This window comes from Coprinopsis cinerea, assembly GCF_000182895.1.
Source record: "Coprinopsis cinerea okayama7#130 chromosome 11 map unlocalized cont3.11, whole genome shotgun sequence".
Taxonomy (NCBI): Eukaryota; Fungi; Basidiomycota; class Agaricomycetes; order Agaricales; family Psathyrellaceae; genus Coprinopsis; species Coprinopsis cinerea.
The window spans coordinates 1,629,796-1,641,254 of record NW_003307534.1 but is presented as its reverse complement, the minus strand read 5'-3'; the positions used below and the strand labels follow the sequence as shown (position 1 = coordinate 1,641,254).

The window sequence follows — 11,459 nt, the reverse complement described above, 5'->3', positions numbered from 1 at the left end:
GTGGTAAAACTGTGCAACCGCTCTCTAATTAATGGGAAGCACCAGCGCCCTCCTTCTCTGCCTCTGCAAGGAACTTCTTGATGCTACAATCCGTCGTCAGCCCTCCATCTCCATCTAACAACACGTGCAAAAGAAAAGAACTCACAATTCCTCCTCATCCCTAATGGCAAAAGTTGCAAAGAAAACAAAAAACAACCCGTCAGCATCCATCGCTTTCCACGTCAAACCCACCAAGAGCTTGTGGTGGATACGGATACGGATTGAAATATACGTACTTGGAACCAGCGTTGATAGGAACCTCAGCCTTGGCCTGCTGCACCGTTGTAGGTGGGGCCTGCTTGTCACCACCACGAGTCGAGAGGAACGCGAGACCGAATGCGCTGGCGAAGGTACCCAAAGCGAGGTACTCGTTTTTGATGGCACGACCGAGGATTTGGCTGTTTATTTCGCAGTAACAAGCGTAAGTGTACGTTCAGAAGCCGTTAGTGAATATGTTTTGAGCTTGGGAATTAGCACAGGGACGCACTAGGACATGGTGGACGGTGTGTGGAGGGTGGATTGGAAATTCTTCGTGACGTGCAACCGAAGGCCTTGCTCACGACGGGGGTTTCCGGTTCTGGCCGTGGGAACGGATTGGGTGTGCCGATGCCAAGCTCGATGGTGCACACATAGGGGCACCTTGCCTCCCTCCTCTGCTGCCCGTTTCGCGAATCAGGTTGGATTCAGGCTCTTTTCTCTTCGTTCTCGTTTTAGATTCTCGGTCGGCTTTGGTGCAAAATGAAAGGGAATAAATTATATTTACAAATTGGAAGGATAGTCTAAACACAACATCGCTGGCCTTGGCGACACCCAGTGTCCCAAAACACGCTTCTCCACCCCGAAGGACACGCGGTACCGAATATACATCGCGCACCCCTCGTAGCGTCGCCTTGGAATTGACATGATACAGCAGATGCACCTGTAGCTGCGGCCAGTGCAACCAGGAGGGCTTTTGTTAGATTCATATCTGTCTGTCTTGGGGAAGTCGTCAGAATCGACTTCAACCGAACGTTGCGCGGTTAATGACGATGGTTTACTGACGATGACAGGCGCGAAGGGTGGTTGACGATAATACGATGTTATTGGAGGTAATGCTGAGTTATAGGTCACTCTAGCAATGCAACAGTCAGCTTGTCTTCCACGGCCCAAGGGGACGAGAAGCGCTCACCTTGCTCAAGAGCTCCCAATCTTTCCCAATTTGAACGTAGCAAGACGTTCAGCTGAGGACCCGCTAGATTCTCTTCTGCGTAGGTCTTGTCGCGTTGGTTTAGTCTTGACCGTCGTAGTTCAGGTTAAAGGGAAGAAGCATGGTGCTGTGCAAAAGTGGTATATAAAAGTGATAAACATCGAGAAGCTCTTGGGTGGGAGGTCCATGTGGGCTCGGATTGTGCGGTAGTAAATCTCACTACAGAAAGTTCGCTCCCTGTCGCGTAGCCAAAGGCAGGTCAGACAGCAAACTTCGAAGATAGTCACCACGAAGTTCCGTCAAGTTAGACTTCAGGTATTTTTTCTGTGTGGCTTTAAGCAGGGGCTTGAGAACGCCCTCGGTTGCTATCTTCTTCCCCATTGTATGGGGCGAACTCATCTTATCAGATAACGATAATGAGTTTAGCGCCCATCGCTGAACAATTGCTGTTTAGAGACACCTACACCGCGCAAGTTGGGTTCAATACGATAGTTTAAATTGTCAAGATACGTATAAGTAGAAGAAAACACATGCATTCTATGTCTGATTAGTAGGTCAATAGTCAAGTCTAGAGCCTTGGCACCCGTCTCTACGTAGCAGGTGTGGTATCTGTCCTATGGTATACTCAGCCATTATCCGAAATACTTTTTAAGACCATCATAAGTCAAGAAAATAATCGCACTGCTCGGAATAGACCGCGCAACCGTAATGCCACACCCAGCATACAACCCCCTCAAACCCTGCGCCCTATACATCGCCTTGAACGTCCCCAGGAACGTCGCCCTCGGCGGCGGAGGCTGCCCAGGCGGAACCTGCCTCCCAACCCGCAGCTCCTCCTCCGTCTGCATCGCGCTTTTCACCGTATCCGCGGGGAACAACACAAAATTGAACGCAGCACCCGCGCAGGCACCCGACACAGCCGACTCCCAAGGCCGGAGCTCCTTGCTCGTCGCAGGGTCCTTCCGCACGCGTCGAGCTAGGAGCAGACTCGCAATATACTCCTTCGTCCCGAACCACGCTGCCGTCCCGCCCGTTTCACGGATGAATGTTCCGGTATGGCCCAACCAAAGGCCTTTGATACCAGTCGTGCGAAGCACCGAGGTGAAGACGGCGATGGGCCCTGGGAGGGGTCCGACCCGGTGCGCAGGGTCGACCAGCATCTGCACCTGCATCTTGCACTTGACGAGCTCGATGGGCGTGAGGAGGAAGCTCGTCACCGCGCCAGCACCCGCTGCTGCAATCCCGAGCTGGTATAATTGTAGTTGGGCGTCTGGCGGCTGGTGCGTAACGTGTCGAATCAAACTCTTGAATTTGTCGTAAGAAAGGAAGAGGGAGGCGTTCTCAGCCATCGCACCGACGATGGGTGCTGGAAGACCCTACAGGAACCAAACCAGGGGGATTAACAAGACAAATTGCAGTTTAACTTGTGTGGCAGGACGCACCCGGTAGAGCCCACGGAATCCCTCATATTTCCATGTCTTCGTGAGACAGTCTATAGGTCCGGAGAAACGAGCTGTAGCGTCGAGAACCTGCGACTGTAGTCGAACTTTGGTCAAGTCGAAAGGGTGCTCGAAAATCTTGGACAAGATTCCAGCAGTCTACTGATCTTTTAGCCCAATGATTATCAGATAAAAATACAGGCTCAACTCACGCTCCCATAGGCCAGTTCCTTCGCAGCCCGAAACGCCTCAGACTGGCGCCAGCTTGAAGCCTGTTCAACTGTGACGCCCACGTCCATCCCCGGGTTCGCTTGTTGTCTAATGTAGGTGTCGTGTAAAAGCCAAAAAGTGTTGAAATTTTATATAGCACGGCGTCAACAGGGCATGCTGGAGGTGTAGAGTCGAGGCGCTAACAGCCAGGGGGGTTTACAGCAGTTTCACGCGCAAACTGGCCGTAACCGTTTATCGAGCAAACGCGGCCGGAAACAAACTGCGGGACGGTGAGAAGATTCTCGGCCGATATGTCCGTTTTGGTCGGCACGCATCAATGCCGCCATCATTCGGCGGGGCAAGGCTGCAGCCTGGCCGAGCTCTGTCCTCCTTGACTTTCCTCGACTTCGTCGTGAACAACAGCGAGCTCGACCGATATCCAAGAGAAAGATACCCTGAGTCAGTGTCTAGCGAGATTAATCTGGTGTAAAAACTAAGTACGTTACTACAGCAGGTCGTACAGCACGCCACCTTGTGTGGCTCGGTTCGAGCGCTTTGTGCCTCGGAAGCCGGTCCACAAATTCATGGACGATCCCCACCAGCAGTATCGTAGAAGGTGAGCTTCACATTGTAATATATTCTATGATTAATTTACTGACTCTGACTTTCCCTCAGCGGCCTTCATAGGCGCTCGGACTATCTGTGCTCGTCCACTTGACCGGTCGAAGAATAGGTTGTTCAGCACAGCTCGCAGAGAATGAATTAAGTTCTCATATCGCCGACAGCCTCAGCATCCTCGAACCCTGAAATGGTATTTTGGTGACGGGTGACTCGGACTGGCCACGACATGTAAAGCAAATGCATACATGCATATCGTCCACGCTTTCTCTTGGGCTCTTCACCCAAGAGGCGGCAGCGATTCGGATCTTGGAACAGGATCTCACGGCACCTCCCCCCCCCAGGTGAAACCATAAATGGAGATTTGCGTGGCTTGCTTGTCAACAGGCTCTTGCAAGGCCCGTTTCAACTCCGACGGCATGCGCTCAACGGCGAATCGAGTCCCACGATTTGACTTCTACCGTGACATCTCCTCCTCTCCAAAGAAACACGTTACGAAACGCGTTTTATTGACGCGTTTACGGTCATTCTTTCATTCAAACACAATGGCGCACTCACTCTGTATCTAGTAGTGTAGACTATTCCCACTCGTCGTCTCATTTCCGTGTACATAGCTTCGATGATTCCAATTCTGCTGATTTTCGTCAACCCTCTGCTCTTTCTTTCTCTCAAGTTGAAAAGAATATCATATATTCGTTTCTCTTCTCCAATGAACCGTCACCGGAAACAGCACCCCGACTGGGAGCAGATGCTGGCTGCTGACGACGCTTTCCGCTCTTCTGTAGCTATCACGATCGAAGAAGAAGAGAAGTTAGGAGTTCCCGAAGGGTATCAAGGCCGTGTCGCAAACCGCATGGCCGAATATGATGCTCGCAGAGGTAACACAACCCCCACCACACGGGACCATCGTTGTGACTCCCCTCGACGGCCAGTACATCTCTCTTCGACCGGTAACTATTCTCCCCGGCAGCTCAACCGACTAACTTACCAAAACCACCCCTCACATTATCCGCAATCTCCCTCGCGTCGTCAAGTCCCTACACACAATATCCCAGATACTGACTTCTTTACAACATAGGATTTTAGATGGTTTGTCTAGCTTAGAGCCTTTTAATTCACGAGACGACTGTACTCTATTCTGTACTATACCAAGTAGAATAGACCTTATATAGTCCTCTATGCCCTTCAGAATCTCCTCCGGCAACTCTGCCGTCTGGTCGGCGTGACGACACTCCGACGGTGGCCGTTTGTTCGCCGTCGATGGGAAAGAGGTTGATGCCAACTGTTCGGTGCCTATCCTCACCAGATCCATGTCCACATTTCAGCGATCTGCCACCTCTTGTCTTCACCTGAACTGGGTACTGAACATTACTTCACGTTCTGATACCCGATGCCCCATGGAGCTCCAACACCGCTTTTGCTGTAATTTCCCATTCTGATAGGGCGTCGCCCCTACGTCGCGGGCTTGCAATTACCGACTCCGACGCGTTCGAGATATTCGCCATCGAAGTCGTAGCCTCCGAAGGAACGTGCTCGTTCGCCGACACCGCAAGGCTGCTATCAACTTCATTGCAGCGCATGGGGAATGTAAGACAACCTCACCAGCAGCAGCTGCCGGAAATTCCGGACGCTACGGAGATAATATTACTAGGCCTTTTCCCCATAAGCACAGCCTGAGGGCCCCCGACCGATAACCCAGGAGGAATGGGTCCCAAACCCTGCTATAATGGGCGCTGAGCGCTCAATTACATACTTTATATATCTTTGAAATTACCAAAGTCACAGAACACGCATAGTACACGCGCAGACTTGCTTGTATACCTCGTAAGTAAGGACGCACCTCGCGGCAGTGCCAATGCAGATAACAAAGTACACGTGGTTTAATTAGGCGCCCGTCGGGAATCTCTCCGTTCTAGGGCGGTTCGAAAGGAAGGTTCGACTATCATCCATTCAAGGCATGCGTTGAGCTCCCCAGAAAGAGAGGCAGACGGTATCCACCGGTCCCGGCTCTCTTATCGATAAAAATGATTGTGGATGGTAGCCTGCGGCCAGGGTGGCTCGACACGAGGCCCCGGTGGCGGCGACAGACAGCTTGCACCATGACCCCCTGTTTTAAAGGGTTAATTAAAAAATACAGAGGCCGCAAGTGAGGGACTACCGCCCGCGAACCGCGCGCCCGTAAGCCCATACCTACATACCCTCGGTCAAGATGGCGTCCGACGTTGTGTACTGCGTGGTGTGTCCAGGGCACACTGGCATTTATTTAATCCCCCCAACTTCCCTTCACTTGGACCCTGTTCGAACCCCCACATTTTCTCTGCCATCTAGTGGAAGGCGAAGTATCTCTCTAGAAGACTGACTGTCATCATGATTGCAGACCAGTCTTTCGTCGCCTGGAAAGGTGCGTTACTCCATTCTGAAGTCTCTTTGGCGCTTGAACTAAAGGGATCTATCTGTAGCCATTATCTCGGTCTTGTACGGGCTTGGTGTCGGAACGAGTGCTGCTCGCCTAGCATTCCGCCAATTCAAGTCTAAGAACTTGTGGAAGGATGACTGGTTTGCGTTCCCGTTGCCGATACTGGCGACCATCTTGGCAGTCGTTATCTGGCCGTTGTATCAAGAACGAGGTGCGCACACCGCTTCCTTCCCTATTCAGCCATTGACGATCGAATCCTTACCCCCAGACTCGCATGACGAAATCCCAAGACAAAAAGCTCAATACTGGCTAATGTCAATCTCGTGGCTACTCGCACTATGGTGCACCAGAATCGGGCTTTCGATCACTTTGTCAAGACAAGCCCCGCTCAAAAACTCTGCACGAAATACAGGGTTTCGGGTAGCTGTCTTCTTCGCCGTCCTGCTCGTTGGGAGTCTCGCTTGGAGTATCACTATGGGGTGTGAGCACTACAGCCGTCTGAGAAAGAAGGCGAGGAGTGTCGCTTATTGCAATGGAGGGAAAGAAGAGTTTTCGATCGCGAATTTTGTTGGTGAGTAGGCTCGTCTGTATCGATCTAGTTGACCATTTTCTTACACCTCCCGTAGCTACCTTCCTCAGTGCGATTGTTCTGATAGGAACCTCGCTGTGGTTTCGTTTCAAGAAGTCTTCCGACCTTTCGGTCTCCCAGATACGAAACTTCACTTCCGTTCTGGCCATCTCCGTTGTCCTACTTCTGGGCACGATTGTTCATGCCGCATTATACTTCTCACCGCTTGTTCGTGGAACGAACAGTCTCGTGGTCATTGACATGGCCGCACACTTCGAGGTACGGTCTACATCTATACACGAATTTGCGAGCATGATCTGATCGCAAAGATGCAGCTGGTCCTCTCCATTATTGGGTTCAATGTCCCGACCTTAATCGCCATGTTCGACTGGTTCATATACGGCCAGGACCGCCAAACTAATCGCAACAGCAATGCGTCATCCCTTCCGCCCTCGAAAAATATTATCCAATTGGCTAATCTCTCTGAGCAGCGAAGCAGCAAAGAATTGGATGATGACGCCAGTAGCATAAGCACTGTTGACAGTAAAGCGCGTCGTGCCGTTGTTTGATCATGACCGTCGTGTACAGTTAGACCTGTATGTATTAGCTAGACCCCCACTATCTCTATTACATATTGAGGTATTTCTCTTTAAGACATCACTATCTGAGCAAGCTCTCTTGCAATCCCACTGCTAGCCAAAGGTAATCAGAATTCCATTTACCATTTACATCGTTGACATGTCCCCCCTTGTTCCTTTTGCCGCAACAAATTCGGTGTATCGTTTCTCCGCACTTCGCAGTACCCATTTAGAACCAAACCTCCTCAGATAGACTTCACGGACATCCGCACTTTAGAGCATTTCAGACCGCGCCCCTGGACTTCTTGAAGTTATTGGAGCATGATTACTTGCGTCAAATCTGGCTGTTCGGACTTCGTGGAGAAACCTCGCATCCTCCAAGTGGAGCTTCTCGCTGTCCGAGTGCTCGACAGAAACGTCCAGGCGTCATCGACAGGGAGAACTCCACGAACTGCATTCGTCCCTGATCTTCCTGGTGTTTTCTTCATGAGAGATTCAATGAAGTCGTCGAAGTTTCTCAGGCCGCCTTCAACTCCTCGTGATGACAGACGAACGTGTTTGCTAAGCCTGAGCGCTGTTTAAATTATCATTCAGTGTATTTTTTTAACCTCGCACTGCAGGTACCGTACCTGGAAGAAGGGATCGCAGCTGCACTGACTTCGCCCTCTCATGTGACGAGCACGGCCCAAGCGTCCATTAAACGCGGGGGTGGCTGTCCGATGAGTCTCCAATAGGAATCAGGGATACCATATTCGACGCGCGCCCTGCGATCGAAGGACAGATTCAGGTCTTGGTATCATACTTTCCATCCCCACAGGTTATAAAATAAATTGTATATATTCGCAGTATTCCTTAGCACAGTCTCTCCTCTGCTCTCACATTTCACCCTTGCATCTCGGAGGCCTACCCAGAGAGGATAGTCTCGCAGCAACATCTTTCGAACTGCCAAACATGTCCTGCCATATGTCTGTCGATGGTATCAGTGAGACCTCTGGCACCCTGTATCCCATTTATCCCTGTTCTGATAGAATACTCGACCCCCCCTTGAAACCCTCGAGAATTCCCCGCATCGAACCAGAGAAGCAGCCGCTTCTTTGGCCAACTTCGCATTGCATCAGTGTTCGTTAAGGAAGCTACTGCGGCCGTCGTAAGGACTTCACTTTTAGATGCCTGTGATTATCTGTGGATATTCTCAGCTCAGATAAGGCTGTGGAAACCAATCGTAAAAGAGATGAGCTCAATAATACCCGCCTCCATTCTCGATGCACTCCAGGGCCGACGAACGTGAGTAATAAGTAGGAAGCCAGTGAAACAACTGTCAAGTTCAGAGTTGATCTCCATAATTATCTACGTTCAACGCAGCACACAAGTCGAATCACAGGGCCGAAATAACCTTTCCTGTAACTTGGATTCTGATTTGCTTCCGGGCTTCTTCCTGGAGTACGGAAACTTTTCATCTCGCTTATTTCCCCACAGCCTCTCCACACACATTCGCAACCTTCCGAGCGGGGGAAAGCATGGCATGGGCTATTACAACGGAGTTTGCCTTTAATCGATAACAGGCCATCTATCTGCCGTTGACGCTCGCACCCGCCGTTGACTGATAATCAGACGTCAATCTAGAAGATGTAGATTAGTAGCCGGTGGACAGGCAGACATTCAACCTGAGGTTAGAACTGGCCGAGGCGCGTCTGTTCCCGGTCTCTTGAGGCAATGTGGACATCACCGTAGTTTCCGCGAATTTCCCTCAGTGCTGTGGGTTTGCGTTACCTGGCGTAGGTTCAAGACGCCCAATCGTTCACTTCTCATCGAGAGTGTAAGTTTCAAGACGGTCCTTGGGAAAGTAAAGGACTTAACGGTGCATCGGAAAATCTGCCAACCTTCCTAATAACCTATCAAAAGCATTCACGACGGGGTAGAGGTGGAGCTCGTCAGTTCTACAACCACCTTTCTCTGGCAGCGTCACAGAAAAGACGCCGGAAGACTTGCCTTCCTATTCTTAATATCACCAAAACCCACTACTCGATAAAACCCACCTATTCAATTGTAGTTCTTCTATCACCGTACGATGGTTCGATAGAGGATCCATACCGAGGACGGAGGCTCGCAGTAGATCCGATAACATACGGCATCAAATAGAATTGGCTGAAGGAAGCTTCGTGCGCAGAAGAAGAAGAATGATAATGGAATGAGGACCTAGACTCTCACTGATCTTCAGGGAAGGCAATAAGGAAAGTCAATTCATCGAAACAGCCGTCCCACTGGCGGTGGCGCGTTCCACGTTGTATGTGTTCCTCATTCAATGGGCGCCACCAAAACGACGCGTGGTAGTCCACCAATAGTAGCTGTAGACTTGGAGCCTGAGGCCTCGGATAATCGGCTTTTCTACCGTAAGATCGATTGGTCCAGGTAGGGGGGAGCACTAGACATTCCACAAGCTATCCTTATCTTCAGCGACGACTCGAGTTGAGGGTCCGATTTGAGTACTCGGTCACTTGTTTCTCACCCAACAACCCGTCCCAACTCTCGATGTTTCCCCACCGGGAGATGTCCGAGGCGCCCAACCACCAGCGGTGTTTCTCTCAAGGAAGTACATACACGCTACTTCCATAGGTGATCATAGATGTCCATCCGAAGGACGGACTTACGGGCGCCTAGTTGGACTATTTGTTTGTACATTGTCACCGGCTTCGGTGCTTTATACCAGAAAAGAGGACAAAAATGAACAGCAAAGTTCGTGTTCCTCGAACTACAATTCACACCCGCATGTACCACTGAGAAATGAAACGCAGCATAATATCCCAGAGTGCATTATGGAGGATTTATCGAAGTCCTTCTCGTGTGCTTCCATCCAATAGCGCCGGACTGAGCTTCTGACATCAAATAGGCGCCGGACTTGAGCTTTCTGAATAGGTTTTACATCATCCAAGGGTAATGCCTCAAAGAAGGCGAAGACGTAACATACATACATAACGAAACTCGAACCTCGCAAGTCCTTCCTCACTGATTCACGTACTCTTTACATACTCGATTGTCGCAAGTACCACCGGGATATGGGAACGCTGGATGAGAGAATGCTCTAAAACTTCCCACCCCGCACTCACCCACCCACTTCCAAAACCCAATGTTGACTTGTCGAGGCGACCAATCATCTCCCACCTTTCTCCAACAAGTTCAAGTCCACTCAAACGCCTCGCATGTGCATCACTATTTCGCCGGGTTGATGCCCTGACCATCCCAGGCAAGTTCAATGGAACATCGCTTCCTCCGAGAGTCCGAGTCCGAGTCAGCGCACAGAGCGAGAGGACAAGGACGAGTCGAATGAGAAACAACACTTCACCAGGGAACGGTTCCTTCCTTCCCTCCCTCTCCGTCCTTATTCTCACCCCTTCCTTCCCTCCGACTTCCCCATCCATGATCATTGATGTACTAGTACGCACCGCACTTCCGAATCAATGACGCCACGCTCTATGCTCACTGGTAGGAAGAAGAACGTCCTCCGTCTCCCCTGGGAGACCCTCAAAATCCAAAACGATGAAACCCCAGCTAAGAGTCAGTAGGTAGAACGGCTCGGACCTAGAGTAAACTCAGAATTATTAACCACTACACCTACATCGAAGTCAAAGATATCGAAACCCTCACAAACCGTACCTTCCAAGCTACTTGTAGGGAGGAGGGTCGCCTTCAAGTTTCGGCCGATCCAAGAATACTTACGATGGGTAGACCCACTAAAACGAAACCTTCCTTCCATCTTTTGGCATCGCATCTCTTCCACGTCCATCTAATCCGGGTAAAAAACGCAGATCGTCGTTCGTTAACGTTCTTTCTGTGGGCTCGCTCCTAGCCATGACCTTTACTTCATCGCACTCGCTCTACCCACACCCACGAACAAAAGAATCTAGACGGAAAGGAGAAAAAAGAGAATCCATAATGATGCATACAACAATTCCACATTGTTTTCCTTCCACAAAGCATCGAAAAAAACCATGCTCAATGTGTGTTGCTTGTTACATGTTGAGTTGAAAAACATTCGAAAAACTCGGATAATAGGAGAAAAGACAGACAGACAAACATATGGCTAGTAGTAGCAAACTGACGAGGAAAAAAAGTGATATGATACAACAGCTTTTTTGGAAAGCAGGAAAAAGATACAGCAGAAAAGGGGGGAAAAGTCGAACATAATATAAGCAAAACAAAGAAGAAAAAGATATTTTGGCATTTCATTTGAGTTACATTCTTGTCGTTCATTCGGTTGTTCGTTTTTAGATTCGTAACATGTCGAGGGACGCGGCGGACGAGGTCAGCTTGAGCTTGAGGTGTGCGGTGTGGTGTAGTGGAGGAGCAGTGGCAAAGAGCGAAGAACGAAGAGCAGTCAAGGAGAACAAGCCCCAAAACAGCTCGGTCC

The 11,459-nt window shown here is 50.1% G+C and overlaps 4 protein-coding genes across 4 annotated transcripts; 2 read left to right on the top strand and 2 right to left on the bottom strand.

The window, feature by feature from the left end:
- Positions 1 to 28: 28 nt before the first annotated feature.
- Positions 29 to 534, bottom strand: CC1G_12365 (hypothetical protein; the record flags this gene model as incomplete). Its single annotated transcript, XM_001838839.2, has 4 exons — positions 29 to 114; positions 146 to 160; positions 232 to 437; positions 527 to 534. 4 exons carry the CDS (start codon positions 532 to 534, stop codon positions 29 to 31), a joined length of 315 nt encoding a protein of 104 aa, XP_001838891.2.
- A 1,323-nt stretch (positions 535 to 1,857) lies between these two features.
- CC1G_12366 (hypothetical protein) lies at positions 1,858 to 2,963 on the bottom strand (the record flags this gene model as incomplete). The annotated part of the gene is made up of 3 exons (XM_001838840.2): positions 1,858 to 2,601; positions 2,668 to 2,823; positions 2,877 to 2,963. 3 exons carry the CDS (start codon positions 2,961 to 2,963, stop codon positions 1,858 to 1,860), a joined length of 987 nt encoding a protein of 328 aa, XP_001838892.2.
- Positions 2,964 to 4,201: 1,238 nt separating this feature from the next.
- On the top strand, positions 4,202 to 4,578 carry CC1G_15738 (hypothetical protein; the record flags this gene model as incomplete). The annotated part of the gene is made up of 2 exons (XM_002910263.1): positions 4,202 to 4,370; positions 4,571 to 4,578. The coding sequence occupies 2 exons, from the start codon at positions 4,202 to 4,204 to the stop codon at positions 4,576 to 4,578; spliced, it is 177 nt and encodes a 58-aa protein (XP_002910309.1).
- Positions 4,579 to 5,859: 1,281 nt separating this feature from the next.
- Positions 5,860 to 7,045, top strand: CC1G_12367 (hypothetical protein; the record flags this gene model as incomplete). The annotated part of the gene is made up of 5 exons (XM_001838841.1): positions 5,860 to 5,893; positions 5,952 to 6,119; positions 6,177 to 6,479; positions 6,535 to 6,755; positions 6,812 to 7,045. 5 exons carry the CDS (start codon positions 5,860 to 5,862, stop codon positions 7,043 to 7,045), a joined length of 960 nt encoding a protein of 319 aa, XP_001838893.1.
- Positions 7,046 to 11,459: the final 4,414 nt, after the last annotated feature.